The sequence below is a fragment of the Triturus cristatus genome, chromosome 3_2, assembly GCF_964204655.1.
Source record: "Triturus cristatus chromosome 3_2, aTriCri1.1, whole genome shotgun sequence".
Taxonomy (NCBI): domain Eukaryota; kingdom Metazoa; phylum Chordata; class Amphibia; order Caudata; family Salamandridae; genus Triturus; species Triturus cristatus.
In genome coordinates this window covers 1,033,517,622-1,033,543,678 of record NC_140584.1, presented here as the reverse complement: position 1 = coordinate 1,033,543,678, position 26,057 = coordinate 1,033,517,622, and the positions used below count along the sequence as shown (strand labels likewise).

At 46.8% G+C, this 26,057-nt stretch overlaps 1 protein-coding gene across 2 annotated transcripts in view; it reads left to right on the top strand.

Annotated features, from left to right (window-relative positions):
• Positions 1 to 26,057, top strand: part of LIMK1 (LIM domain kinase 1) — a 250,416-nt gene that overhangs the window by 194,102 nt on the left and 30,257 nt on the right. For both annotated transcript variants that reach the window (XM_085649679.1, XM_085649680.1), the window contains 8 exons: positions 11,273 to 11,382; positions 13,263 to 13,469; positions 15,677 to 15,782; positions 17,633 to 17,817; positions 19,030 to 19,213; positions 20,472 to 20,558; positions 22,820 to 22,951; positions 23,048 to 23,107. In XM_085649679.1, coding sequence (XP_085505805.1) covers positions 11,273 to 11,382; positions 13,263 to 13,469; positions 15,677 to 15,782; positions 17,633 to 17,817; positions 19,030 to 19,213; positions 20,472 to 20,558; positions 22,820 to 22,951; positions 23,048 to 23,107 — 1,071 coding nt within the window. The remainder of the gene's footprint in view (positions 1 to 11,272; positions 11,383 to 13,262; positions 13,470 to 15,676; positions 15,783 to 17,632; positions 17,818 to 19,029; positions 19,214 to 20,471; positions 20,559 to 22,819; positions 22,952 to 23,047; positions 23,108 to 26,057) is intronic.

The window sequence follows — 26,057 nt, the reverse complement described above, 5'->3', positions numbered from 1 at the left end:
ATTCAGCCAGCAAAAGTTTTGAAATTAGTCAGCTGCACTGCACACAGGTGAGCTACTCCTGGGTAGCTGGGGAGCTACCAGGAGCTCACGAGCTACTCTACGGAGAAGCTTGGTCTGAAACCAGTGAGAGGAGGCTGTCCCTTTAAGCTCGTGGGTGGAGGGCTCTGCTGGTGCTATGGGTGACTCAGTGGAGGGAGATTCGAGGCTCTGAGCCCCAGACGGGTTCAGGGCAGGGTGACTGTACTTCGCAAACGCAGAATTTCCCCACATGGCTCGGCAGCCGGTAATTTCCATGGACTTGTGAAACAAAGCGACTGGGGGAGGTCTGGCCAAACGCCCAACTGTACTTTCGGGTTTGCCGTGTTAGTCAATGTTTTGGCTTTATTCTTTATTTCCTAAGTGATTTCCTTCTATAGAGTTGCATGGCCTCCTACACATGTAGAGGTACCCTGTTCACAAGTCAAGGGTCAGTGACTAAACGCCGCCCTTAATAGGACCCACGCAGTGTGGCAAGAAACCATTGATGACCACAGATGATACTAAGGGAAAAGTCTTGGCTGGCCCACCCTCTCCTGGTATTATGCCTTCTGCGAGTTAAACGGCAAGCCCTGGTTTAAACACCGATCACTGTGATCAGGAAGGCACAAGGGTTTTCAGTGTCCAAAACTAAATATCATATTCCCACCGCAGCACCTCCCTGTGATCTAATGAGCTTTTTCTTGAAAGTTGGTGCCCAAACCTTGCTTTAGGTCAGGATACACACTCTTCTGGTGATGCACTCTCTCGGTCATGTCCATCACATGCTCTTGTTGCGACACATGCCCCCTTCTGGTGACTAACCCTGCACTCGTTACATGACCTCTCCTGATCACAAGCTCTACAGTTGTGATATACTGTTGGGACAATACTCTTGTGCATGATTTGGAAAAGCTGTGTTGCCCTGCCTGACCACTTATTATTCCTGTTTTCCACTAGCAGACTTGGCAATCTGTAAACCCACTCTAGATGCTTCACCACTGACAAGGAGGTGTGGGACAGCGGAAACTTGCTCAGTTCAAATGGAGGTGCACTCTAAGTGTAACCCAAACAAAGGTGGAGGTGGCTACTGCCCCTCTCTTACCAGCCTTTGAGGTGACTCATGGCATCAGTCATGCCTTATTACCTGTACACTGGTGGAGAGACTGCCTGCCAGCTCTTCCCTGCAAAGCTCTGCCATTTCTTCATTTAGTGGAGTCACTTGACTTGCTTCATATGAGAGACATGAGGGACATTTGTGCTTGTGTGCTTCGTTGTAGTCGACCTGAGTGGAAGATGCTGCTGAATGGCTCCACAAGATGGTGGCTTGTCCTGTTCTTTGTCAGTTTTGGGGCACCGGCAATCTTTTGCTCACTTCCGTCTTCGACCGGTCCCACATCCCCTGCACACTTTCCACATATGGTAGTTCTTCTATGACTGGCACAGTTTGTCACCAGAACACTCATTGTCATGTCTTCTATGTCTGGCACATTTTGCATATTTTTTACATGTCACTGAGATTCCTCTCATTGCTGTCATACCTTTCATCATGGAAGACTTTTGATTACTGAGACTTTGCCATCTCTGTCATACCCAGTGCCACTTATACCCACTGGCACACTTAGTCTAATAGCGAATCCACCAACAAAGTGCCACAGATGTTTGACATGATCTAGTGTGATTTCTCTTTTATTTACCATATATTTGGTCATAAATTTGTTCCACTTGTTAAGCATGATGCAGTTTTTTTCAGGTCATGAATTGCGTACCCCCATATCCTGCCACTGGCTTCTGAATTTGAGACTCTTAGAGAAGAGCTACATTTTCTTTTAATGTGGGGCAGTGAGATAAAACCCTATGCTTCCTAACGGGAATGCCAAGGCCCGTGACCTTCCAAATTTTTATTCAAACCGTTTTACTGCAAAAAAACATACACATAACTACTCCGCTACATCAGCCAACAAATTACTAAAATGATACCACGAAAAAGAGAAGTGCAAAGAGACAAAAAAATAGAAGCATATGATCAAAGGTAATCATCGCTAAGGGTAGGGTGACCTCGAACGAACAAAAAAAGTGAATTCAAAATTCAGTGGACAATGATGAAAACTATATGGTCGTGCAGACAAAGCTATCCTGGGTTTTAAGTCCTTTAACACAGATCTTAAGCCAAGAGCACGGTGAGAAATAACAAAAATAGACCAGTTGATTTGCTTCTTCTGATTTGATGTTAAGATTCTGGACACAACGTCTTCATCAAAGATGCCAAGTGGTCTCCTTCAGTTAGCTCTTGTATACCATATATTCTCAAGTATATGTTTTCTAAGTCTTCAGCATGACTTTTTATTTCTGCTGTTTCCAACTCCACTTTACCTTATTTGCAACGTACTCTTTCCCGCTGCTTCTCTTCTTCACATCATGCCCGTGTTTTTCTCTTCTAGACCACTTTGTCTGTTGTACTATTTAGCTCGTTGCTAGTTTCTTCCTTGAATGAAACCCAAAATTCTAATTTCCACTTAAAAACAATTTATATTAATGTAGAAGATGATTTAACTGCTGATGCTGGGTCTTTTTTAGGCTGAGTAAGTGTTTGCTGGAAGCTCTCTCATAGCACCATTGTTAGAAGCATGGAATGATAATGTCATAAGTTTAGGAGGGTTTGAGTCTTTCGGTTTAACTTCAAACATGCTTGCATGTGAGGAAAGTGGTTAATTATATGGTGTGGTTGTGCAACCTCACCATATAATAAACTCCGAAACCCATCTTGGGTGCAGTCAGGTTTGTTTGCAAAACCTTAGCTCAGCCCTGGGTAGCTCTGGCTTTGAGCGATCAGGCTTTGTCAACGGAAGTAGTGTAAAGCATTTAGAAGTACCAAAAGACTTGAACAAGAAAGACATGACACAAAGAAAATCTGACACCAATTTATAAAAGTAGCTCTTATTTGTATACATTTTTAGACCACAAAACAAATAAAACCCACTAGAGGGTTTCAGAGATATAGTTATCAAGCAAATAATAAATTAACTACTTTTCATTCAAATCATAAACAAGCATTGGCAACTATTGCACTTAATGGTTTCTTGGAAAACTTTTGAAAACTTTTGTAAAGTTGTTTGCAACTTCTCCAGCCCACTTTGGCTGACCAACTCCTGTAGGGAGCAAGTCAGAAGGGCTAATAAGGCTTGACAGGACAGTTAAGTTGCAGTCAAAGCAGTCTCCCGTCCATTTCCACGCTCTATGGTCGAAGTGCCATAGACTTCAACGGAGTGGTCCTGCTGCTGATCTGATGACGGTGTCTTCCTGGAGCCTCCCTCGGTCTACGAGCATGACGAGGCAACTTTGGCTTCAGAGGTTGATATCCCTCGAAGTCTAGTTGAAGTACTGCCAAAAACCAGTTGCCACTGGTATACTGGTCTCTGGTTACAGTGAAACCAGCTATTCCCTTTAATTGAGGTTAGTGTCCGTCTTGGGTTGGGTGACCAAACTGCACTCCGACAACTCTCGCTGGTCCCGCAGACACAGGTGCAACTTTTGAGCATTGAGACTTAGTCTCCCAGACTGTGCTTCGGTGGTCAATGGCGATCACGTGATTTTGGCTACTGACTTGCCAAGGGCGGCATCTTTAGATCTTGTAGCCCTGTAGCTGAAACAGTAAGTCAGCTAACTGACTCTTGGAGTCACTCCTTCGATTTGGGCCATGGTGACTACCTTTTCTCTAGCAGGGCACCACAGGCACTGTCTTCTTTTTGATAACCCAAGGATCAGCCGATGCAGTCCAGTCTCTGGTGCAGCTTCTCTTTGCCGAGTCAAGGGAACAGCAGGGTAGTCCCTTTCAGTCTTCTTTCCAGAACAGACGTGATCTGGGATCAAGGGGTGCCACTTTTTTACTTGGAACTTTGCATCGGAGAATGTGATTTCTACTAGCCTTCCCACCTGATGACAACTCTGTGTTTAGTGTGGCATCTAGCTGTCCCAGAATGCAATATTCTGCCCTCTCCCAAGATGGCAGAGCCCTTCTTTGATTGTGAGCTTGGTAGCTCACCCTAGAGGTGTGGCTACATAAGGGCGACACACCTATGGGAATACTGTTTCCACCACTCTGCCCCTGACGCCAACCTGTCTACCAAAACAAAACTGCATCCCCTCTTGTGTGTCCACCATTTGTGCTTCAAAGGTAGCTTACCCTATGAAGCTCTCCCTTTGGGGTCACACCCCATTTGGCTTTCCTGCCAGGAGGAGATAACATGGCAGGCCCTTTGTGCTCCTTCCCGTGTGTCGTTCACAACTCCCCCCCCCTCCCCCCCCTGCTGATTCCTCCCCTCCCATAGGAGGGCAGAAGGCTGTCTCGTGGCTAGTAGCCGTAAATGGTCACTTGAAAACTTGGGCAACAGAGTGGCAACTGTCTAAAGTTGCCTTTTACTTAAAAGTTACAATAATGTCTACTTGGGTATCAAGTCAGGTTTAATGTAATGATTCTTTTGATACCTTGAGGTATCAACTTTAGTAATCCCATTCAGAATTTAGCACAGCTGATGTGTCAGCGTCTGACCCTGTACTAGCCAAGCTCCGACCCTCTGTCTAGGTCCACACTCTCCCCGCAGCTCTGCTGTGCTGTCTCTTGCCTCCAGACTCCGACCTCCTCCTTGGGAGGTTCGAGGCTGCTGTCCGCTCCTGCGCCTGTTGCCCGCTCCAACTGGGACCAGACTGCCTGCAACCACCGCAACCTTTCTCAGCCGTTTCTTTTCTTAATTTTTCCCTGTTGTGCCACTGTTATTGTGCCCATCTGTGTCTTGCTCTAATTCCACCACAGTTTTTATTTTCTCTTGCCTGCCTGTTCCTTTTGCCGCTGCTGCCCCTGCGGCCCCACCCCCCCGGAATTCCCCCCCTCTGGAATTCCCCCCCGTAATTCACCCCCTCCCACCTCACAGCCTCTCCTTCCTCGCACCTCCCTACTTAATGGCGGCCGCTGCGCAGTCGCAGTCGCGCCAAAGGCAAGCCCATCTGCGCCCGTCCACGACCTGAACGCGGCCAGCGCCAGCAACCCTGGACCTCCCACTACCCATCGCTACGACACCACCACCCTCCTCGCACTCAACCGTGCAAGACTTAGAGAATGCCAACAGGCCTTGCCGAACATGACCCACGGCCAGTTCTCCTGCCTCCACTGCCGCCAGACCCTCACCGCTAGTCCGGCCTCCAACACTGCTGACGCCAGCACCGGCGACACCCTAAAATGCATCCTCCTCAACGTGCGCTCCGTACACAAACACGCCTTTGAAATCTGGAACCTACTCTACTCTCTCTCGCCCAACGTCGCCTTCTTCACAGAGACCTGGACCAACATATCCTCCACCCCCGACATCAGCACCGCCATCCCAGACTGATACAAGATCCAGAGGAAAGACCGCCCCAACCACCCAGGGGGGCCTCACCATCGCCTACAAGAGCACCCTCCGCCTTACCACCTCCAGCAAAACCTTCCCCTCCGCCGAACACCTGCACTTCCAGATCCAGCCCACCCCCAAAGCCACACTCTGAGGAACCCTCATCTACAGACGCCCCTGGCCCGAACACCATTCGCCACCACCATCACCGACTTCATCGCACCCCACACCATCGCCTCAACAAACTACATACTCATTGGAGACCTGAACTTCCACCTCGACAACCTCAGCGTCCCCCAACTCCACTATCCTTCGTGACAACCTCGCCAGCATCGGACTTAAACAACTAGTCAACACACCGATCCACAGAGCAGGACACACCCTCGACCCCATCTTTGCGGCAGGAAACAGCATCCAATTCAGCCACACAACGCAGCCACCATGGACCGACCACCACTGCGTACACTTCACCATCAACAAACCCAAGGCACCCAAACCAGCCCCACGCTCACCACGAAGGAACTGAAGCAAGGTTACCGATGAGCAACTTAACTCCACCCTTACCCGAGACAAGCACACCTGGGCAACCGACGTAAACAACGCAGCCAGAGAACTCCAGACCTGGATCTCCGACTGCGCAGATGAGCTCGCCCCGCTATGCAACCCTGACAGACAACGCCTGAGGAAAGCCGCCTTGTTTACCACCGCTCTCCAAGAAGCCAAACGCACCTGCAGACGCCTGGAGAAGAACTGGAGAAACACCAAGACAACCGAAAACACCTACAAGGACTCCATTACGGACTACCACAACCAGATCAGAGCCACTAAGAGGAACTCCATCCACAACAAAATCCTGGCCAACTCCACCAACTCCAAGTAACTTTTCAGTGTCATTCAAGAATTCACCAACCCACGGAGAGAAGCCACAAACATCACCCCATCCCCAGACCTCTGCGACAAGCTTGGAGCCTATTTCCACCTCAAGATCAAAAACCTCTACGACAACTTCATCGACCATCCACCAGGCGCCACAGACAGCCCCTCAGAAACATCCTACGCCGACGACACCCAGCTCATCCTCTCCCTCACCAAAGACCCCACCACTGCCAAACTCAACTTACAGAAAGGAATGCAAGATGTCGCAGTCTGGATGACCAACAGCTGCCTGAAGCTCAATGCAAAGAAGACAGAAGTCCTGGTCCTCGGTACCCCCCCTTCTGCATGGGACAGCACCTGGTGGCCGACCACCCTCGGAAGCCCACCTACCTCCTCAAACCACGCCAAGAACCTCGGCATCGTACTCGACTCATCACTCACCATGAACCGACAGGTCAACGCTGTCACCTCCAGCTGCTTCAACACCCTCCGCTAGACCTTCAAGTGGATCCCCCCTGAGTCAAGGAAGACAGTCACCCACACACTCCTCACCAGCAGACTGGACTATGGAAACGCACTCTATGTCGGTATCAACAAGTCCCTACTCCGCAAACTCCAGACAGTACAGAACACCGCCGCCAGACTCGTCCTCAGCATCCCCCGACACAAACTCATCAGTCAACACCTACGAAGTCTCCACTGGCTCCCTGTGGAGAAAAGAGTCACTTTCAAAATCCTCACTCATGCCTACACAACAACAGACCCAAATACCTCAACGACAGAATCAACTTCCACGTACCCAAAAGAAACCTCCGATCTTCCAACCTCGCTCTGGCCGAAACCCCTCACATCCACAGAGCCAGAGCAGGCGGAAGATCCTTCTCTCACATTGCAGCCAAGACCTGGAACGAGCTACCGGCATACATCAGACGCTCCCCCTCCCTGAACACCTTCAGGAAGACCCTCAAGACCTGGCTCTTTGGCTAAACAGATCTGTGGACCCCCCTCAGCGCCTTGAGAACCTCACGGGTGAGTAGCGCGCTTACGATTCCCTGATTGATTGAATCTTTTCACAGCAAAAACCAGAGTTTGGTTTCATAGTGTTAGGACATGTAAAAACACTTGGACCACTTTTTAAATGCAGCACCCTACTTAGGGCTGGATAGTCCTGCCTTAAGGATGACTTGTATGTATCAAAAAGGAAGGTATGGACTTTTTCATGAGCTTACATGGCAAAGTTTAGTTAGCAGTTCACAAACTACTCTTCCTGTCAGCAATGGCAGGCCTGGAGTCTTGCTTTGCTTTGTCACACTTGTGGCTGCACAAAAAAGTGCTGCAGTACATGAGGGACACTTTAACTTACAGGCCCTGGGTACCTATCAGTAAGGTAACTTATTCCAGTTGTGGGGGAGCTCAATCACTTTTAGGGGTGGAAGCACTGAGGTCTATTGGGAAGGGCTTAATGCTTTCTGTCACAAAACCAGCAGCATCAGTCAAAAAGTTGGGGGTGATCATGCCTAAAGAGGCATTTCCTTGCCCTGCATTATAAGCCACATATTTAATAATGAAAGCCCTATCTGTTAATAAAAAATATAATGTTCAGTGAGCGGACCCATGAAAATGTGCGGGTGTATCTTCCTGATATCACAAATGGAGAGTGAGTGGCCAAGAGACGGATCCCCGCATGTCCACCCTATTTATACACGATAAGGGTGCCGATGATGAAGCATGCCACAGAATTAGGGTGAGGTTTCCTTGTCCAGAAATCATGGGTTTCATCAGGAGAATTGGTGTGTGCTGATCACTCGCCAGCCATCTCGCATTTAGTGATATTCTAATTCAAGCCCAGCCAGGACATGTATTAAATTGTAGTGCCTCGGGCGCCTACACTCACTTCACCCAGTGAAACCGGGCAAGCTAATTAGCATTGCCAACAATATCGACCAAAAGTCCAATCACTGTCGCCCTTTCGTACATTTGCTGTGTGGAACCACCAGCTACATCTACATTACCTTTAACTCACATTCCTTTACTACGCATCTCGTAGTAAAGGAATGCGTGGTAATGGTCATACGCGGTAACCACGCATGCGTTGTCAAGCATGCGTGGTTAAGTGTATGCGTGGAAACGGCCGCGTTGTAGTGGCTGTTTCCCCTACATCATCTGTAAACACTCGCCTTCATGCGCAACGATCTGCACAGAGCTCAAAACGCCGCCATCTTTGTTGGCCTCGAAACCACGCCCTCCAGGCTTTTCAGCCTTCAAATGTATTCAGGTTTTCAATGTATTTTGTAGCTGCCAGTGAGTTTTTCTATTTCGGGCCGATATGACTCCGTTACAAGAATCACAAGCACTGCCCGGCTGTATTTTCAAGAAGTAGCTCATCTGTTCTTTGTTTCATTGGCCTGTGAAGGTTGTTCTTAATAACTGCTAAGAGAAATTACAATAAACCAGTTCGACTTGAAGTGTTATAGTGCCAGAACCAGCTGTTGAGTGTATTCCTAATCTTTCATAGTTGTAGACTACTCAGCACTGTGCAGTAAAAAACAAATTTAACTACAAGAAACTTTATTTTTCAGTGACCGTAACATCAGCACTCAAAATCGCTGCATGTTTTTCATACCCCGTTTGACAAGTTACATGGTTGAAAATGTTGTCACATGTAATTAGTTTTGAATGTAGTCACTTGCAAGGCATACGACGACTCATCTACACAAATAATATGACATTTTGATGTGTCAATAATAAATTCCTATCATATTAGTCACATGAAACGGTTTTTACAAGAAGGAAAGGAATAAAGTTACGAGGGATGCCTGAAAACGAAACCTTTTTGGATAATTGTTCCCTCGTTCAAAAAGAAAGTATTCATTTAAATGTCCGCACATACCACCCATGGATCGTAAAATTGCACAGTGCTTTACAATTGATTTCTCTTCTAGGATGTTCTTAATGTAAGATGTATATATGGCGAAGTATTAAGCCTCAAATATAGGAGTATACAGGCTCTAAATATATGGGAAACATTTACTATTTTATCTACTTGAATCATTTTAGTTGCACAACTGATGAACACATTTTCCTCTTTATTTTTGGAAAGACAGTTTTCAACCACACTTTAACAAAAGACAGCAACAAAAATCCTAAATAGCTAATTTCCTTCCTTATGACCTTAATGAAATGCTGTGAATCCAACACCCTCCATTCCAGTAGCATGGAACAAGCTCACTTTAGATCTCGCATCCAAACCGAAAGCGAGCACCCGAAATGTGTCCTGGATCTCTCACCCATGCAATGTCTTCAGTCACATCCTCGAAATTGTGATCTGTTCCCGAGCCGTAAGATGTGCCACATTCTGTCCCTGTCCCTGATCTACCTGTTGCATCTTCAGATTACAAATTTGACCAACCGCTATTGAAAAGAAACCCTCATCCCAAGCAGTCCACAGCGCTAAGAGACCAGCTATTGAAAAGAAACCCTCATCCCAAGCAGTCCACAGCGCTAAGAGACCAGCTATTGAAAAGAAACCCTCATCCCAAGCAGTCCACAGCGCTAAGAGACCAGCTATTGAAAAGAAACCCTCATCCCAAGCAGTCCACAGCGCTAAGAGACCAGCTATTGAAAAGAAACCCTCATCCCAAGCAGTCCACAGCGCGAAGAGACCAGCTATTGAAAAGAAACCCTCATCCCAAGCAGTCCACAGCGCTAAGAGACCAGCTATTGAAAAGAAACCCTCATCCCAAGCAGTCCACAGCGCTAAGAGACCAGCTATTGAAAAGAAACCCTCATCCCAAGCAGTTCACAGCGCTAAGAGACCAGCTATTGAAAGAAACCCTCATCCCAAGCAGTCCACAGCGCTAAGAGACCAGCTATTGAAAAGAAACCCTCATCCCAAGCAGTCCACAGCGCTAAGAGACCAGCTATTGAAAAGAAACCCTCATCCCAAGCAGTCCACAGCGCTAAGAGACCAGCTATTGAAAAGAAACCCTCATCCCAAGCAGTCCACAGCGCGAAGAGACCAGCTATTGAAAAGAAACCCTCATCCCAAGCAGTCCACAGCGCGAAGAGACCAGCTATTGAAAGAAACCCTCATCCCAAGCAGTCCACAGCGCTAAGAGACCAGCTATTGAAAAGAAACCCTCATCCCAAGCAGTCCACAGCGCTAAGAGACCAGCTATTGAAAAGAAACCCTCATCCCAAGCAGTCCACAGCGCTAAGAGACCAGCTATTGAAAAGAAACCCTCATCCCAAGCAGTCCACAGCGCTAAGAGACCAGCTATTGAAAAGAAACCCTCATCCCAAGCAGTCCACAGCGCTAAGAGACCAGCTATTGAAAAGAAACCCTCATCCCAAGCAGTCCACAGCGCGAAGAGACCAGCTATTGAAAAGAAACCCTCATCCCAAGCAGTCCACAGCGCGAAGAGACCGCGCTAAAGACGGACCTGAGCAACGCAAATGTTGACAACATAATATATTTCATATGTGTTTTTAGTTTCTTTGCTGCAACTTTAGAAATCAAATGCTTTCACCAGACCTATTAAGAAAATATCAGTCATTCATTATGTGAGATATTTTAACTTTGGAGGGAATATGTTTTAATAAAAAAAATAGGACAGCCTTATTTTTAGAACCGTGGGCCGTGTCTGGGTGTGGTTACTCTAATAGTACATGACTAAGGCTTTGACGGAAACGCGCCGTGTTTTAGATTTCCTCTTCTTTCAACGGTTGACAGCTGCCCAGAAGATCAGTTTTTACCCACAAATTCAGTAGCTACAGAGGAAGTGTCAGAACATGAAAGCGTCTCACACCTGTAACATGGCGACTCCTGTTGACTGATTCTGTGGATTGTTAGCACTGCAGTTATTTATTAGAACTCTGCTCTCCTCACACCTCCTGAGTTTCTCATCTCACGAGGTGATGATATTTATAGGGTCTTCAGGCTCTGAAGCCTCGGTGCGGCACATTCTAATCTACTAATCCCATATTTCTCCCCTCAGGTTGCCGGGGAGCACAAGTACCACCCGGAATGCTTCAGCTGTCTCAATTGTCGAGTCTTCATTGGCGACGGTGATACCTATGCGCTGGTGGAGCGGTCCAAACTGTACTGGTAAGTTAGTGGCCATTCGAGCTCCCATCTGTCCATGCCTGCTGGAAGTGGGAGTATGAAAACGAAGCCGCGGGGGAGGAGCCTGAGAGGTGGGCAGCAGGGCCAGCTCTAGGCATGGGCAGTGTGGGCAGCTGCCTAGGGCTTCGCACTCAGCCCACCAGCATGGGGCCCTGGCCAGTGGCAGACACCCAGGCTACGGTGGCACACTGGACCTCTGGTGCCCCTTGCTTCTTATTGAAAGAAAGGTGGCTTTTCAATTGGGCCCAAGGGAGACGGCCACTTGCCCTGGGCCTCACAGCGATGGTGTGCTGAGCCCTACAGCGCAATCCAAATGACTGACTAACATATCCACCACTCAAATTACTTTCACATTTTAATCCTTTATGGATTCCGTAGTAGCATGCTACTCACCAAAAAAGAGCTTTGACGACACGACAGGGGTAGTAAGCGCTATTTAGATGCAATTACAATACAATACAGGAAGGGGGCACATCCTCTTTTCCCATTTGCAGGGAAATACATTTTGCAGGTTTGTCCTGCAGTTAGGCCTCCTGCCTGGCTGTCTATTCAGAGGCACTCTGGGATGCCCGTTGTCCAGCAGTTAGGTCCCCCATAGTGTTAACCGTCAGCCTACAAGCAATTTTCACATCTCAGCCCTATATGAGCAGTAAAAGAGGTGCTTGTAGGTGGCTGAGAGGAGTTGCAGCCCAGGAGGGCTCTGCACAAAGCAGCTTCTGAAGCCTTGAATGTGTCAAGTATGCAAATTAGAGGGGCCTACACATTCCCTTCCCGCCCGGGCCCCCAAAATCCCAGAACTGTCCCTGGCGGGCAGATGGGTTGTGTGTCAGAGGGGACATGTGGCTGAAACCAGGGCTAGTCTAAGGAGTTGTTCACACCTAAGGGAAAAGCATGTGACCCAGCCCCTCCCAGCAGAGGTTTGTTATTTTTAGGGTTCCCAGTCGCTTACTGTGGGTGACGGCCTGCCTCTGCCTGATCTTGTTTAGACCAAATATGTCTTCCGGCTCTTTGAATGGGTCAGGGATGTTTGTTTTTGTGTGGGGTGTGGTTGTGGGCGTTTACGTGGGTGTGTTGGAAGCTGTCTAGATGGTCTGAACGTGTTTGATTTGCAGTTGGTTAATGTTGAGAACATTCCAGGTCCCATCCGACTGATTGTCTTATGTAGCCGATTGAGAAAGTCCGCCGCTTCTGGGTGCTGTAAGCGGCAGTGTGACAAGAACTGGAGACAAGCATAAATGCTTCTGTGATAGTCTTCCCCTTTGCCAGGACAAAGGGAAGTAAGGAGGCTCATTCTTATCCTTATAGTTTTTAGGGAGGTGACTCAGTATATTTCTAATGATTTATGCTCTCTTTTTCTCTCTTCCTTTCTCTCTCTCTGTCCCTTAATTGCTCTATTCTTTCTTAAATTCACTCATCTTGTCTTTTTGTTAATTCTATTTTTCCCTCCATGCTGTCTCCTTCCTTTATTGCTCTGCCTTCCCCTCTTCTTCATTATCACTATTATTCCTATTCTCTGGTTTCAATCTTCTTCCGTCTGCCCCATGCATTCTCATCTTTTTTCCCCCAATATGTCTTTCCACACCTTTTTTTATCATCCACCATCTCCTGGACTCCAACTTGCTCTACATGTAATTTCTTTCATGATTCAAATCTTTATCTTAATACCCACTTTGTTGCACTCTCATATTTTCTCCTCTTTTGTGGCTACCACAATCCAATCTCTATGCTCTTCTCCCACCTAACCCTCCTTTTCCTGTGCCTCTGCTCTCCTATATTCTCATTCCTCCTCATTTCTTCCCTTGGCCCCCTCTTGTCCACCTCTTTTGCTCTTTCTTTCCTGTTGCTGGACCATTCCTCGGCAGTGGACACTGTTACTACCAGATGGTGGTGACGCCGGTGATTGAGCAGATCCTTCCAGAGTCCCCATCAGCACGGTTGCCGCACACCGTCACCTTGGTGTCCATACCAGCCTCTTCTGATGGAAAGCGAGGCCTCTCTGTCTCCATCGATCCAACCTGCACCGCTCCTGGTTGCGGCTCAGAGCACTCACGTGCCGTGAGGGTCCGAGAGTGAGTATATCCTGTCTGTGGTTGCCACTGTCCCATCAGCCAAATCCGGGGCCAAAAAATTCCCAACAATGATAAACTTTGCTAGTGCTGCATTACTGTGAGGAGTAAACCATGGTACTGTTCTCCTCCTGGATTTTGAAAGTGAATGATAAACCTCTGTGCCAGGAACCTGCTCTTGTTAGTTTTAACAGGCATTCGTTATACTCCCTCAGGCTGTCAGAGTGGTAAATGTTAGGCCCCTGAAACTAAGGCAGGAAGACCAAGCTGGGGTTAGGCAAGCAAAACCTAGGAAACCTACAGAGTATTTGAACATAAAAAAAACAAAAGTTAGGAGAACCTTGAGATTAAGTAGAATTGTTGGACTTAGCAGCTTGATCTCGCCACACACACTAAAGCCTTGATCTCTAGAGAACCGATGTAGGCGGGAGAAATTCCATTTTTTTTTTTAAAGCTAAATTTGGCTTTATTTTTCTGTCTCCTGCTCAAAAATGACCTCTGCTTCAATAGATGTCAATGGGAAAAAATACATCACCCCGATTTTGTTTTCATTTAAAATGTTGGCATGTATGCTGAAGAGGCATGTAAGTAGTATACATTTAATCCTAATCTTAGCGGAATGGCGAAGGGGGTCCAGTGTTTTTGAAGACATTAATGAACTCCATCCAGCATTTAGGGTTCCTGAAGGTTGATCATTATTTTCTCTGGTTTCCCAACAATCAAACTCGTAGTTTCGCTTGGGGTGGACCAGTGCTCCTGCCATGATGGTGCCACCATTTGTGGAGCGAACAAAGCATAGGAGAAGCTTTTGTAGATATTCTGCCTGAACTGGTGCTCGAATCTATGACTAATGTGAGAGCCTGATAAACAACAGTATGCAGAGGTTCTGAATGTCCCTGCTAAAATGTAATGGAGGGACACTGCTAGTGTTTATAAAGAACGTAGGCACAAGAACGGCTTCAAGCAGCTTAACATCATCTATTTCTCTGACGCAGAGCGTTTCAGGACTTGATGTTGACGTCTGTTCTCAGTGATGTATATTATGTTTTGTCTGCCTGCTAGTGACACTTTAGATCAAACTAGCAAATCCGATGTAAAATGCTGATTATGTATGTAACACTGTAGATAGAATGGCCCATCGCGATACTCCATAGGCAAGAGTAGTCGGGTAGATTGGGAGGTTGATGGATGAGGCACATTGGGTCCCTCTGGTTAGAACGACCCCAAACCACTCAATGTACATTATTGGAGACCCTACTAGCCAATTCTGCCAGTCCAGCCAGTTTCCTCATCCACAGTATAAAAGCCGTCAGCAGGGCGAGCATACATGGTACCTGCTCTTGCTCTCAATGGCTTTTAACTTTGGTTTTTTAGGTTTAATGTGGTTTCAGAGACGTTGGAATGCTTTGTTAAAGGTTCCACACCAACGAGTAGGCTTGTGTGGTGCATCATCACAGAAATGGGCGAGTAGTCAGAGGAGAGAAATGACCTTGTGCACTTTTAACATGAATTTTAGTAAACTGTAATGAGGCTTGTAAAAATTACAACGCAATTGTAGAATTAAGGAGTATTTTTTGTTGTGAAGCAGATGATTTACTTTTAAACTATAGAAAGTCTTTACCCTTGCTTCATGTCAGATGTCCTGATCAGATTCGGATCCCAACCATCAGACTTTTAAAAGGCTCTTTGGGGCTCATCTGAGTGAGTGCAAATAAAGTAACAGCCCAGTGAGCTGGGCCAGGTATATAATCTGTCCTGTTCTAGACCCTAAATAAAGGGCTGCCGGGGGTCACTCGCTTCCCCCAACTTTAGAGCAAGGGGAAGCTCTGCCTAAATATGTGCCCCCCTGGTAGCCTTTGGTGAGTGGCGCTGCTTCGGTCCTTGGCCCAACCCAATCTTGGAGGGTAACTCGGCTCTAGTGGGGACCCTGGCTCATTGTCGGACTCAGTTGAAGGGACATGGAGAGGCTTTGCTCTCCTGATGAGCCTAGATAGAGAGAGAAACATAGTGCAGGGATACAGTTGACTTCCTGCTTTTGTTTTAAAAAATAAATGCTAATGAATCATTGGTGAGTCCTTTAACAAATGCTATGTCTTAGGAAGTATCTGTACTTGTTTCATGCAGCACAGCTAGTACCATTCAACGTGGGGTTTTATGCTTTGTGTATGATCTCTCTGATTATATTTTAACCTGTACCTATCCTTCTGCAGAGTTGACACTGACCGCATAAGTCCAGATGTGAAGAATTCCATCCACATTGGGGACCGGATTCTAGAGATAAACGGCACTCCTATACGCAATGTTCCTCTCGATGAGGTAATTGATCTTCCCATCCTTTCGCTGCCTTTTAAGCCCACTAATAGCTAGTAAGGGCACCGTGCCACTGTTTCTTTGCAAGATCAGGGAGTTTGTATATCCTGGACTTAGGTTGAAGAAAGGAATAGATTCTGACGATGTCTTAATAGTGCGGTGTGGATTGCGCAGGTTTTGACTTGTTCTGAAAGAGGATACAAATTGTTCCTTGGTAGTGTTTTGACTTCCCAGTCTTTTGCTCCTGAATCTAGTGCGTCTGTTTTCATATCCTGAATGTTTGAGGAGATGAGGATAATATGTTTTAGAAGGGGAAGAACTGGCTACTGATCCAGGAAGGGGGTGGGGTGTTGGACTGCTTGTCCTTCAAGTAGGGCAGAGGGGATGCACTCTCATGTCCTGGAAGTTGGTGAGATGCTCATACCTGTGTCTTTGAATTTGTGTACATTTGCATATGCATATGGTGAATGTAAGTAGTATTTTTGTTTCACACTGGGAGGTGTGGTGGATAGAATCCCATGAATTAGGTTGATTATGACTCTGTATCCCGAGTGTTGTGTGTATTTGGATTCTGCATTGGGAAAATGGGGAGATTTTATCGATTCCAAAGTTGATAATATATTCACTACAATTTCTCCAGATCTGTGACTGTGGGGGAGTGTCTCAAACGTTTCAGCGCTCCGTCCATCACCTCCTTGTGTTTCCTTGGTTCGCCCTAAGTTGGCAGGGTATGCCCAGATGTGGGTCCCTTGCTCACTTTTCCACTGGATTCAAGCTAGCCTGGCTGATGAAGGGTGTTACCCAGAAACCGGTCCCAGGATGCTTGTTTCCGGTTCAGGGAAGACCTGGCTTGGCAGTTCGGGCTGGCCTGTTCCCATGAGGCACAGGGTCAAGACTGATTTGCATATAGCTGGGTCTGAACTGAGGTGACAAAGTGAGCTAAAGAATGATGATGGATTCAACCTAGATCTGTGACTGGGGCTGAGTGTCTGAAACGTTTCAGCGCTCCGTCCATCATCTCCTTGTGTTTGCTTTGTCCTTCAAGTATGGCAGAGGGGATGCACTCTCATGTCCTGGAAGTTGGTGAGATGCTCATACCCGTGTCTTTGAATTTGTGTACATTTGCATATGCATATGGTAAATGTAAGTAGTATTTTTGTTTCACACTGGGAGGTGTGGTGGATAGAATCCCATGAATTAGGTTGATTCTGACTCCGTATCCCGAGTGCTGTGTGTATTTGGATTCTGCATTGGGAAAGTGGGGAGATTTTAACTATTCCAAAGTTGATTACATATTCACTACAATTTCCTATAATATCTGTAGAATTAGGCAGACATGCCCTGTATGTAGGTCGAGTTAAGACCTTGTACATTGGAAGGGAAGTAGGTTTGAACTCCGTGGCCAGTGAAGAATGGTAGAGATCAACTTACTTCTTTAATGTTCTGTGTCCTTTATTGGGACCTGGAGTTCCCTTTTTGCTCTATGTTGGGAATCGCGCAATATTGTGTAACAGAAAAAGTGTGGAAAAATTAATACAGAATTAGCATGGATACATGTTTTATTATCTTGACCTAACTCCACAATCTCTTTGTACCTCGGTCTGACCACAGCCCTTTGTTTCCCCCCAGTTACCTTCCTCTAGAAGTCGCTGCTCCTCTTTTCGGTATTGCTCTCGCTGTTCATTCTTGATCTACAAGCTATCATGGTCTCCTTTCTTTTATCATTATCCAGTTCTTGTACTTCTTCTTTTTTGATTGTTCTCTTTCTGTTGCCACAACCTGCTCTAAACTTGTTTTTCCAACGCTTTCCATCCTCGCGCTCCTTCCATGACCCTCTTCTCTCTGGTTCTCCATAGATTGATCTTCTCATCCAGGAAACCAGCCGCCTCCTGCAGTTAACGATTGAGCACGACCCTCATGAGGCGGTCGTGAGAGAGCACGTCTCGGAGATGAGCCCGCTAGCGGATCTACGGAGCCCGTTGAAGTCACCATCACGGACGCCCTGCGTTGAAGCTGGAGCCATGCGCCAAAGGACAATCATGTACGCAGATTTCATTCTAGGGTCGCTTAAAAGTGAGAGGGCTATCCTAAGATACGGGTGTCCTACTAAACCAGGCTACTACAAGAGTTCACACAGGAATATGAACAACCCACAGGAAGAGAGCACCGTGGGCATTTGAGGGTGGAGGAGTGAGCACAACTGCTATTCTGCCAGCTTGGCAGTTGTTGGCCGTGTGCCCTCGCAGCTCCAGAGGGCATCTGTTGGGTAATAGAGGAGTGTGAGCGAAGGAATCTGCACCAGAAGAGAGAGTGGTCTATTGACCCGCAAGGAGAAGCCCCTAGCAGAAGTGAAGAAATTTGTGTAGAGACAGAAGAGCGAGAGAGACATTACTAGGCAAGAGAGTAAGACGTGGAATCTTTAACTTGTAACAGCAGTGATAGTGCTATGCCCTGGAAAGAGTGGCATTTGTGGGGTGCCCATGTGGAGTGAGCGGTGAAGGAAGATGTGTGCCCTTCGGAGGAAAGTGGTGGAAGTGGAGGAGAATGACTAGAGTGATGGTGGTAAATATGGAGAGTTAATATGTGGTTAGGATAGTGGGAGAAGAGTAAGTAATGCGTTCGCAGAGACAATTGAAGACATGTAGGCTTACACTCTCGGAGAAAGTGATGGAATTAGGAGCGGTCTCAGGCAGTGGGCGTAGAGAGCAGTAACCGAACGTCTCTGAATTGCTTCAACTATTTTACAAAACCCTCTCCTGATTTCTGGATTTAATGAGGTCCCCTCTGTCTTATGTGAGGGCGACGCCCGCTGCAGGGCTGGAGACCACTAGAATAATTGCTAAATAATGGGGTTGAGAAAAGGTCACTTTGCCTAAGGCGACACCAATTCGTGATTCAGGCCTGCCTTGACCCAGCACAAGCTATCTGGATGATGGAAATGATGACGTCCTTCCCAAATGCTGATGACCCAGGCCTCAAATCGTGAATTCTGGATCATTTCTCAGCACCAATGGCATCTGGTGAGCAAGCATCTCGCATAGACAAGTTTAATGCTCCTAGGACTTGGACCTCTGTACAAGAGCTGGGTACTTATCATAAGTTATAGTTCATATCAGTCACCATCTGGGTTGGGTGCTTATCAAAGCTGGCTACTCATGTCACTCAGGCTCTGGTTGAGGAATATGCACAGTAATGATAGGTGGGGACTGTTTTCAGCTTTCTAACTTACTGTTTGGTCTTCCTTGTCTTCTAGGCGCAGTTGTAGCATTGACAAATCTCCATGTTCCAGCTCAGTGGGATCCCCCATCTCTCAGCGCAAGGACATCGGGCGCTCGGAGTCCCTCAGGGTCGTGTCTCGGATGCACAGGATCTTCCGCCCCTCAGACCTGATCCATGGGGAGGTGCTTGGGAAAGGATGCTTTGGACAGGCCATTAAGGTATGTCTGATCGCACCACAGAGGGAATCCAAAGCGATCTAAGATGCAACAACCCACCTATTCTTTAAAACAATCGCCCTCCGGCACAAACCATTAGCTCTCATGGGCAGGCTATACCATGGTATAGGTAATGTGCCCCATGCCCTAGGTGTGCTATTTGGTAGGTTACAGAGGTTCTAAGGGACTCCCCAGAGACTCTTCAGCAGTCCCTGGCCCCATTCCAATGAAAGGTTGCCTACGTACCTGCAAAGACACCAGCAGGTTAGCGGGAATCGCCATATCCATATCTCACCAGAGCCAACATGCATCCCCCAGTTTGTGTGAGTAATATCTAGGCTTTCATGAAGGTGAGTGTAGTCTGCAACTTCACTTAGCTTTGGGAGGGTCTAAGAGACCCGTAGAGAGTCAGGGTGGAGCCTGCATGGAACACCGGTAGACTGGTGAATCTCTGTCCCATGTTTCTGGGCTGCGCAATCTGTAGTCACATGCTCTCTCACCCATTTAAAAAATTACATTGGAGGCAGACTTGAGGCCTTGTTTATGAGGCCCTTTCCCTACCGTTGCATAACTTTTTGTGACGCTGCGATGGTATAAAAATGCACCTCACTGCACCATATTTACAAAGTGATGCAACTAGGCAGATGTGTCACTTTGTAAACCCTTGTGCTACATTATACCTGCGATGGGTATAATGTATGCAGGGTGGGCGTTCCGGCTCAGAAAAGGTTTGTAGAAGTATCGCAATGAAATCTGAGATTTCACTGCGACACTTCTACAGCTTTACTCATCAAATCCCTACGCCTGCTTGAAGCAGGCAGAAATGGTGACGCAGGACTTTTCACATGGGGCTTGCCCTATGTGAAATGACACATTGCTGGAGTTGCATCTGTTTCCAGACACACTCCAGCAAAGCGCCATTTTAGCGCCGACAGATACGTCAGGATTCATGACATATCTGTCAAACCTTGTGACATGGAGCACCGCACAGTAAATATGGCACATCCATGGTGTCGCAAGAAGGGCGCACTGAAAAGTGTTGCATCGCTGTTGTACTGCAGCGATGCAACACTTCATAAGTGAGGCCCACAGTTTTTTTTCATAATCAGGCGCTCATGGTTTGTCCCTGCACTTGATCAGGAACATGGCCACCTATGTTGCTCTGACACACAGGAGTCATTCAGCAGATCCACACAGACTTTTCATGAGGCCCAGAATCACCCTTTTCTGTCTGCTGATACCACTTCCTTTCTGTTACTAGGTGACGCACCGAGAGACAGGGGAAGTGATGGCGATGAAGGAGTTGATTCGTTTTGATGAGGAAACTCAGAGGACGTTTCTCAAGGAGGTAAGCTCGACATGACTAGACTGTGAATGTAGCAATGTCGTCGAAGGCAGTGTAGGCAATCGCAAACTGCGTTATTTTTCCCTGTTAAAGGCATTCATTCAGTGTGAGTCTATCGGGCAGCGGGTTGGACATATGTAGAAATCAACAGATTTTCACCAAGAACAACTGCAAGACACACTCAGGCCTGCAGATCCCATCTCCCACACATCAGAAAAGAGTCTTGTAACCTCTGAACACTAGCCCTAAAGAATTATATACCTAAGCAGTAAAGAAATGTATGATATAAATTTAAAATTCCCCGGTAGGCCATATGGAATCAACACACAATCTGTCTAGAATCAGAGAAGAATTGAAGCACAAACTCTGTGAAGCGTTCAGATCAGTGATCCAGGCTGCAGAGGGAACTTTATAAAACCTAATGTTTTTGACGATTAGGATAAGTTAAACTTGACGAATTTTTGACTCAAAAGTTTGTACCGTCTCTGCTGGAATAGTAATAAAGAAACAGCAATTGTAAGCAAGGAAGCTGCAGTTGCTTCTACTTTTCCATTCCAGTTGGTTCACAAAATGAAATGTAATGATATTGTCCTGTCTACATCTTCCGAGGTTCTCCTTGCCACCTCCATGGACAACGTACACCTTCCATACTCTATGCCCAGTTTCCAAAAGTATCCAACAGAAAGATCTGGAACACTGTTCAGTCAAAATTAGGACTATTCTAGGTGCCGCAGTTGACGTTTAGAGAATTTTCGAGTTTATGATATCACTCCGTTCATCCGTTATTGCTGGGACAAAGGCTAGTCATGGCATTGCAGTTATAGAATGGCGTGTAATCAGACACCTGAAGAACCCAACGAATAGTCAGTCTCAAATGAATCAACTTGATTGACTGGACAAAGAAGTCTACGGTGTGAACTGTTGGTCTATACCCCTTAACTTATTGAAAGATGTCCGTATTGTGTCTGCATTTTGGCGTTACTTGAAGGATATCTGTGGTTGGTGTATCCAGGACCTTGATTGAAGGATGTTCCTGGTTGGTCTTTGTAGTCTCCCCCTGAAGGATGTTCTCGGCTGGTATACACACAGGTTGTACGTACGTAAAGTGTGCAGCCTAATGAGGGGTACCTGGGCCAATTGAAGGTTGTCTCTGGTTGGTCTGCACACTGATTCTGTTTTAAGGACACTTCTGGCTGATCCACTTATGGTCCCTGATTAAAGGATGTTTCAGGTTGTTGTACACATACACCCTTAGGGAATATGTACTTGTTCTGCACATGGCGCCAGGTTAAAGGATGTCCCTTCAAGTATCCATCCAATGAAGAATACCCGTGTTAGATATACACACTGCCCTCCCTTGAAGGCTGCCTTTGGTTGGTATATCCATGGCCCCTGATTGAAGGATGTTACTGATTAATCCACATATGGCCTACGATATAAAGATGTCCCTAGTTGGTCTCGCATCTGGACGTTTGAGAAGGAGATCACTGGTCAGTCTTCATATGTCCTGTGATTGAATGAAGCCCAATTGGGCCTGTATATCGACACTCGGAGAACGATATCCCCGGTTGTCGTACATATGGCTGCTGGTTAAAAGATGTTATTGGTTGGTTTATGTATAATACTGGTTTAAGGAGGACACTTTTCGGGATACACATGTTCACTGATTGAAGGATGCCCCTGACTGTGTCCTTTGGACCCTGATTGAAGGATTTTCCTATTTAGAGCCGCATTACGAGAACCCTGGTAATTCCGAGGAGACGTAAGTTACTGGCTACATCGAAATTACAAGGTCGATAGATTTACTGCAGATCTGGAACATTTCACAACAGATTAGGGTGAAAAGAGGGATTTCCTGGAATTTTAACCTGGAATTACCCATTCCTTATTAATTCATCCTCTCTCAGGAAACCTCATGGTTCCACTTGTACTCCCTAGTAAATCGTAACCCCATTTGCACTCCACCCGATTTAACATGAAGTATTCGGGAACCTTGTAAAATGACCCGCAGTCTAGCTGGGGATGGCTCACTGAGTTGGTTCACAGTTCGGGCTGCAGGCAGTCTCTTTTAGCAGGTGACATTGGGCGCGTGCCTATGAGCTGTATAAAAGCAGGTGATGTTCTCCGGAGTAAATTGACAGGCTCAGCCATCCAAAGAAGTTCCATTAAATCAGAATTTCATCACAAAACCCCTGCAACCTTCAGTCTTGGGGAGTTAGAGAAGGGAGGCTCAGAAATAACATTGTGCGCCTTTGGGATTTCAGGTGAAGGTAATGCGATGTCTGGAGCACCCCAATGTCCTGAAGTTCATTGGGGTACTGTATAAGGACAAGCGGCTAAATTTCATCACAGAATACATCAAGGGTGGGACACTACGAGGGATCATCAAAAGCATGGTAAGCACCGGATATCAAGTATCTTGGACTATAACACTGTATTTTATCGATTGTCTGAGAACTTCACTCAGTCTAACGTTGATGCTGTCTCCGCAGGATGCCCACTACCCCTGGAAGCCGCGAGTCAGCTTTGCGAGAGACATAGCAGCTGGAATGGTGAGTCTCAAACCCCTGCTTTTTATCCTGAGCTTGAAATGTGCACCCATGAGTCACGTGATTTCTATATAGAGGGACCCAGACACTCGGGCAGCTATACATGCTGCTTCCCATGCACGCAGGCGTAGGCGACCTGAGACTGTCACACACATTTAGACAGGCACAGACATTTTTTGCATGGGCCCATCTTGCAGTTTTGGTTTGGCAGCCAATTGCAGTCCTCTCACGCCTGTGCGTACACACTGCCGTTCGCACTTTGGATAACTTTTAGAGTCTTCATGGGTTACTTTTGCTTTTGAATGGTTCCCCAGTGGTTGTAGCTTTCCTTGGTGCTGTTGTTGGAAAGGGAATGTCCCTTGCATTGTATACAAGTGTGTTCCCCTGGCCCGAGTGCCTGACTGTATGTGAACCTGATATCCTGAGTATTATTTTGAGCCTGGTGTCTTGGTAATATAGCTTGTGCGCAGAGGCCTAGGCATGTAACCCGTCCTGTGACCTGAAGGAGCAGGGGCAGCTCCTCGCTATGGCGGAGATGCGTCGCCCAACTGCTTTCTTGCAGTGCGAGAAGCAGAAACATAAAATGGAAATAACTTTTAGTTATTACCATTTTATGTTTGCTAATTGCTGGTGGACGGGTGGGCGGGGCTACTCTGTTCTTTGAGCTGGGGAGGAGTGGTCTGCCCTCTCCTAAGTGCACAAAGACTGTCTGGTCGGCCATTTCGGGCCTCCCAAACCAGTCATGCGCACTCTGCCCTTCTCCATGCAGGCTGCAATGCAGCCTGCATGGAGAACATGGCCCCCCATAAGCCCCTGGCTGGGCGTGGTCGCGACCAATCATACTGCTTCTTGCAGCGTTGTGATTGGCTTAGGGGAGGAATCGTAGCTGCCTGCTTCCTGACCCTGATGGAGGCAGGAGAGCAGGAGCCGAGAAGACGTGGGACCCAGCCTCAAGGTAAGTTTAAATTATTGTACTTTTTTTTTATTGACACCCCCCACCCGCGAGCCATGCCGGCCGCGACTGTGAAGGAGTGCACCAAGTGTGTCCCTCTAGTGAGCAGAGGACTACTGTCTTTACCCTAGGCTAAGGCAGCGTTGGCAGCATACTGTGTTTTTTACATTTTTTTTTATACTGTGATCAGAACGTTTATCTGTGTCAGTGAGAGTGTGAACCCTCTTGTGTTAAATTCCACTGATATATGTACACCGGAGACATCACGTATGTATGTTGAGTCTGCGCGCATGTTCAGTGAGCCATGCAGAGGACTCTTGCATGTTATGTTAGTGGGTTTGTAGAGTGAGGTTTATCAACCGTGAGGGTATCCAGGCGCTAGGATACATGCAAAGCATGGGGCTCAAAAAGGAAATTTGTTTTATTGAAGTAACAAGACCAGAAAAACTTTTGCATAATGATTGCACAAATCTTCCACAAATGGGTGTCATGACGCTCAAACATGACAAAGTGTCGAAACATAACTTGACGGACTAGGCAGGCGACCTCAAAACAGGCTTCGATTCGATATCAATGGCTCTCACCGTTGGCTCAGTTGAAGTATTTTTAAGCAGCAGAGTCATCAAACGAGGAGTTGCAGGCGCCTGTAATACATGTTCATGGTTTCAAAAACATATTTAAATAGTGCAATTCAAGATTCCATTGACACAGACATTTATCCTCAAAGTCTTCTACGGTTGACGATAGAGCTTACAGGTGTAACACATGGGTGCCGTAAAGCATATGTATACATTTGGCTGCAGAACATAGAAATAGTTTTAGTAGAAATTTCAAGAACCACCAGCAGCATTGATCGCTGCGTTGCGCGTCCCAGCTCACATTGGAGAATGCCGCCTGCCCGCTTATTACATGAAGATAACTTAATACAAATTTGATGGCCCCTTCAACTTCAGCAAGTAAGTAGGAGATTGGCTTCCTGGGGCATCAAAGTGATTTTTTTTAGTGCCTTGTGATCAAAGAAAGAAGACATAAATGTGTGACGAATAACAGAGGGGTGTGGAAGAGCATCTGTGCCCAGATGGAATTTCTTCCGGACACCCAAGTCTCCTAGAGACACAAGTGACTATTCTGGAAGATAGTACTGCATACAGCCTGTCCGTCAAAGGGATGGCAGGTGGGGTGCATTTCAAGAAAGAAATATAGCATGCAACCAGCCCATTAAAGCAACTGTAGATGCGACAGTCCACGCCACCACGCTCCTTTGACACTCGTATCCAAATTCAGACCTGAGGTGTGGGACCTCGCCGTACTTAGTGCTTCAGCAGCAACACACTGATATTGTAGAAACAAAGGACGCACTTCAGCAGCTCCGCACAGATGACGACACCGCCAAGGCAATGGACGCCTTCTAGCAGTGTTGGGTTACTTCTAGGCCTCAGCAGAAGCAGAGGCAATGAGCCATCCCGCCAAATCCTGAGGTCTACGTGGACTCAACAGCAGTAGCAGCCACTTGGAAGAGCTTACCAGGGCATGGTTGTACCAGAGAATAAGCATTCGGAACAGTTTCAGATCAAGTGCGGCTGCGGCGCAGTTCCATTCAGCTGACATGTCAGACAGCTGGAGCTGCCATCTTGAATTAGAATACGAATTGATACGAATTCTGCATCTACTGGATGACCAGAATATAGGTTATACCATGTATCAATCTCTAGGTTAGAAAAGATTGTGCAAAATATCAAGTTTACATGCCGGAGTACTGAAATAAGGAATTTTCTGCCGTTTTCTTTCGCCTGACGTGCTACAGATGTTTTTGTACGCCGTTTCCTTCCTGCTAGTGATTTGCAGAGTACTTCAGATAATACGATGCTCACAAACTTTGATGAACTCTCCTTCATACGTTGACACGCGCATTCATAGTGATACCTTCAATGCTAGATCAGGTGACCAGAGCGTTTTAGAATGTTGTTCATCCGAGCATGGAGTCACCCTGGCTGCTCTTGG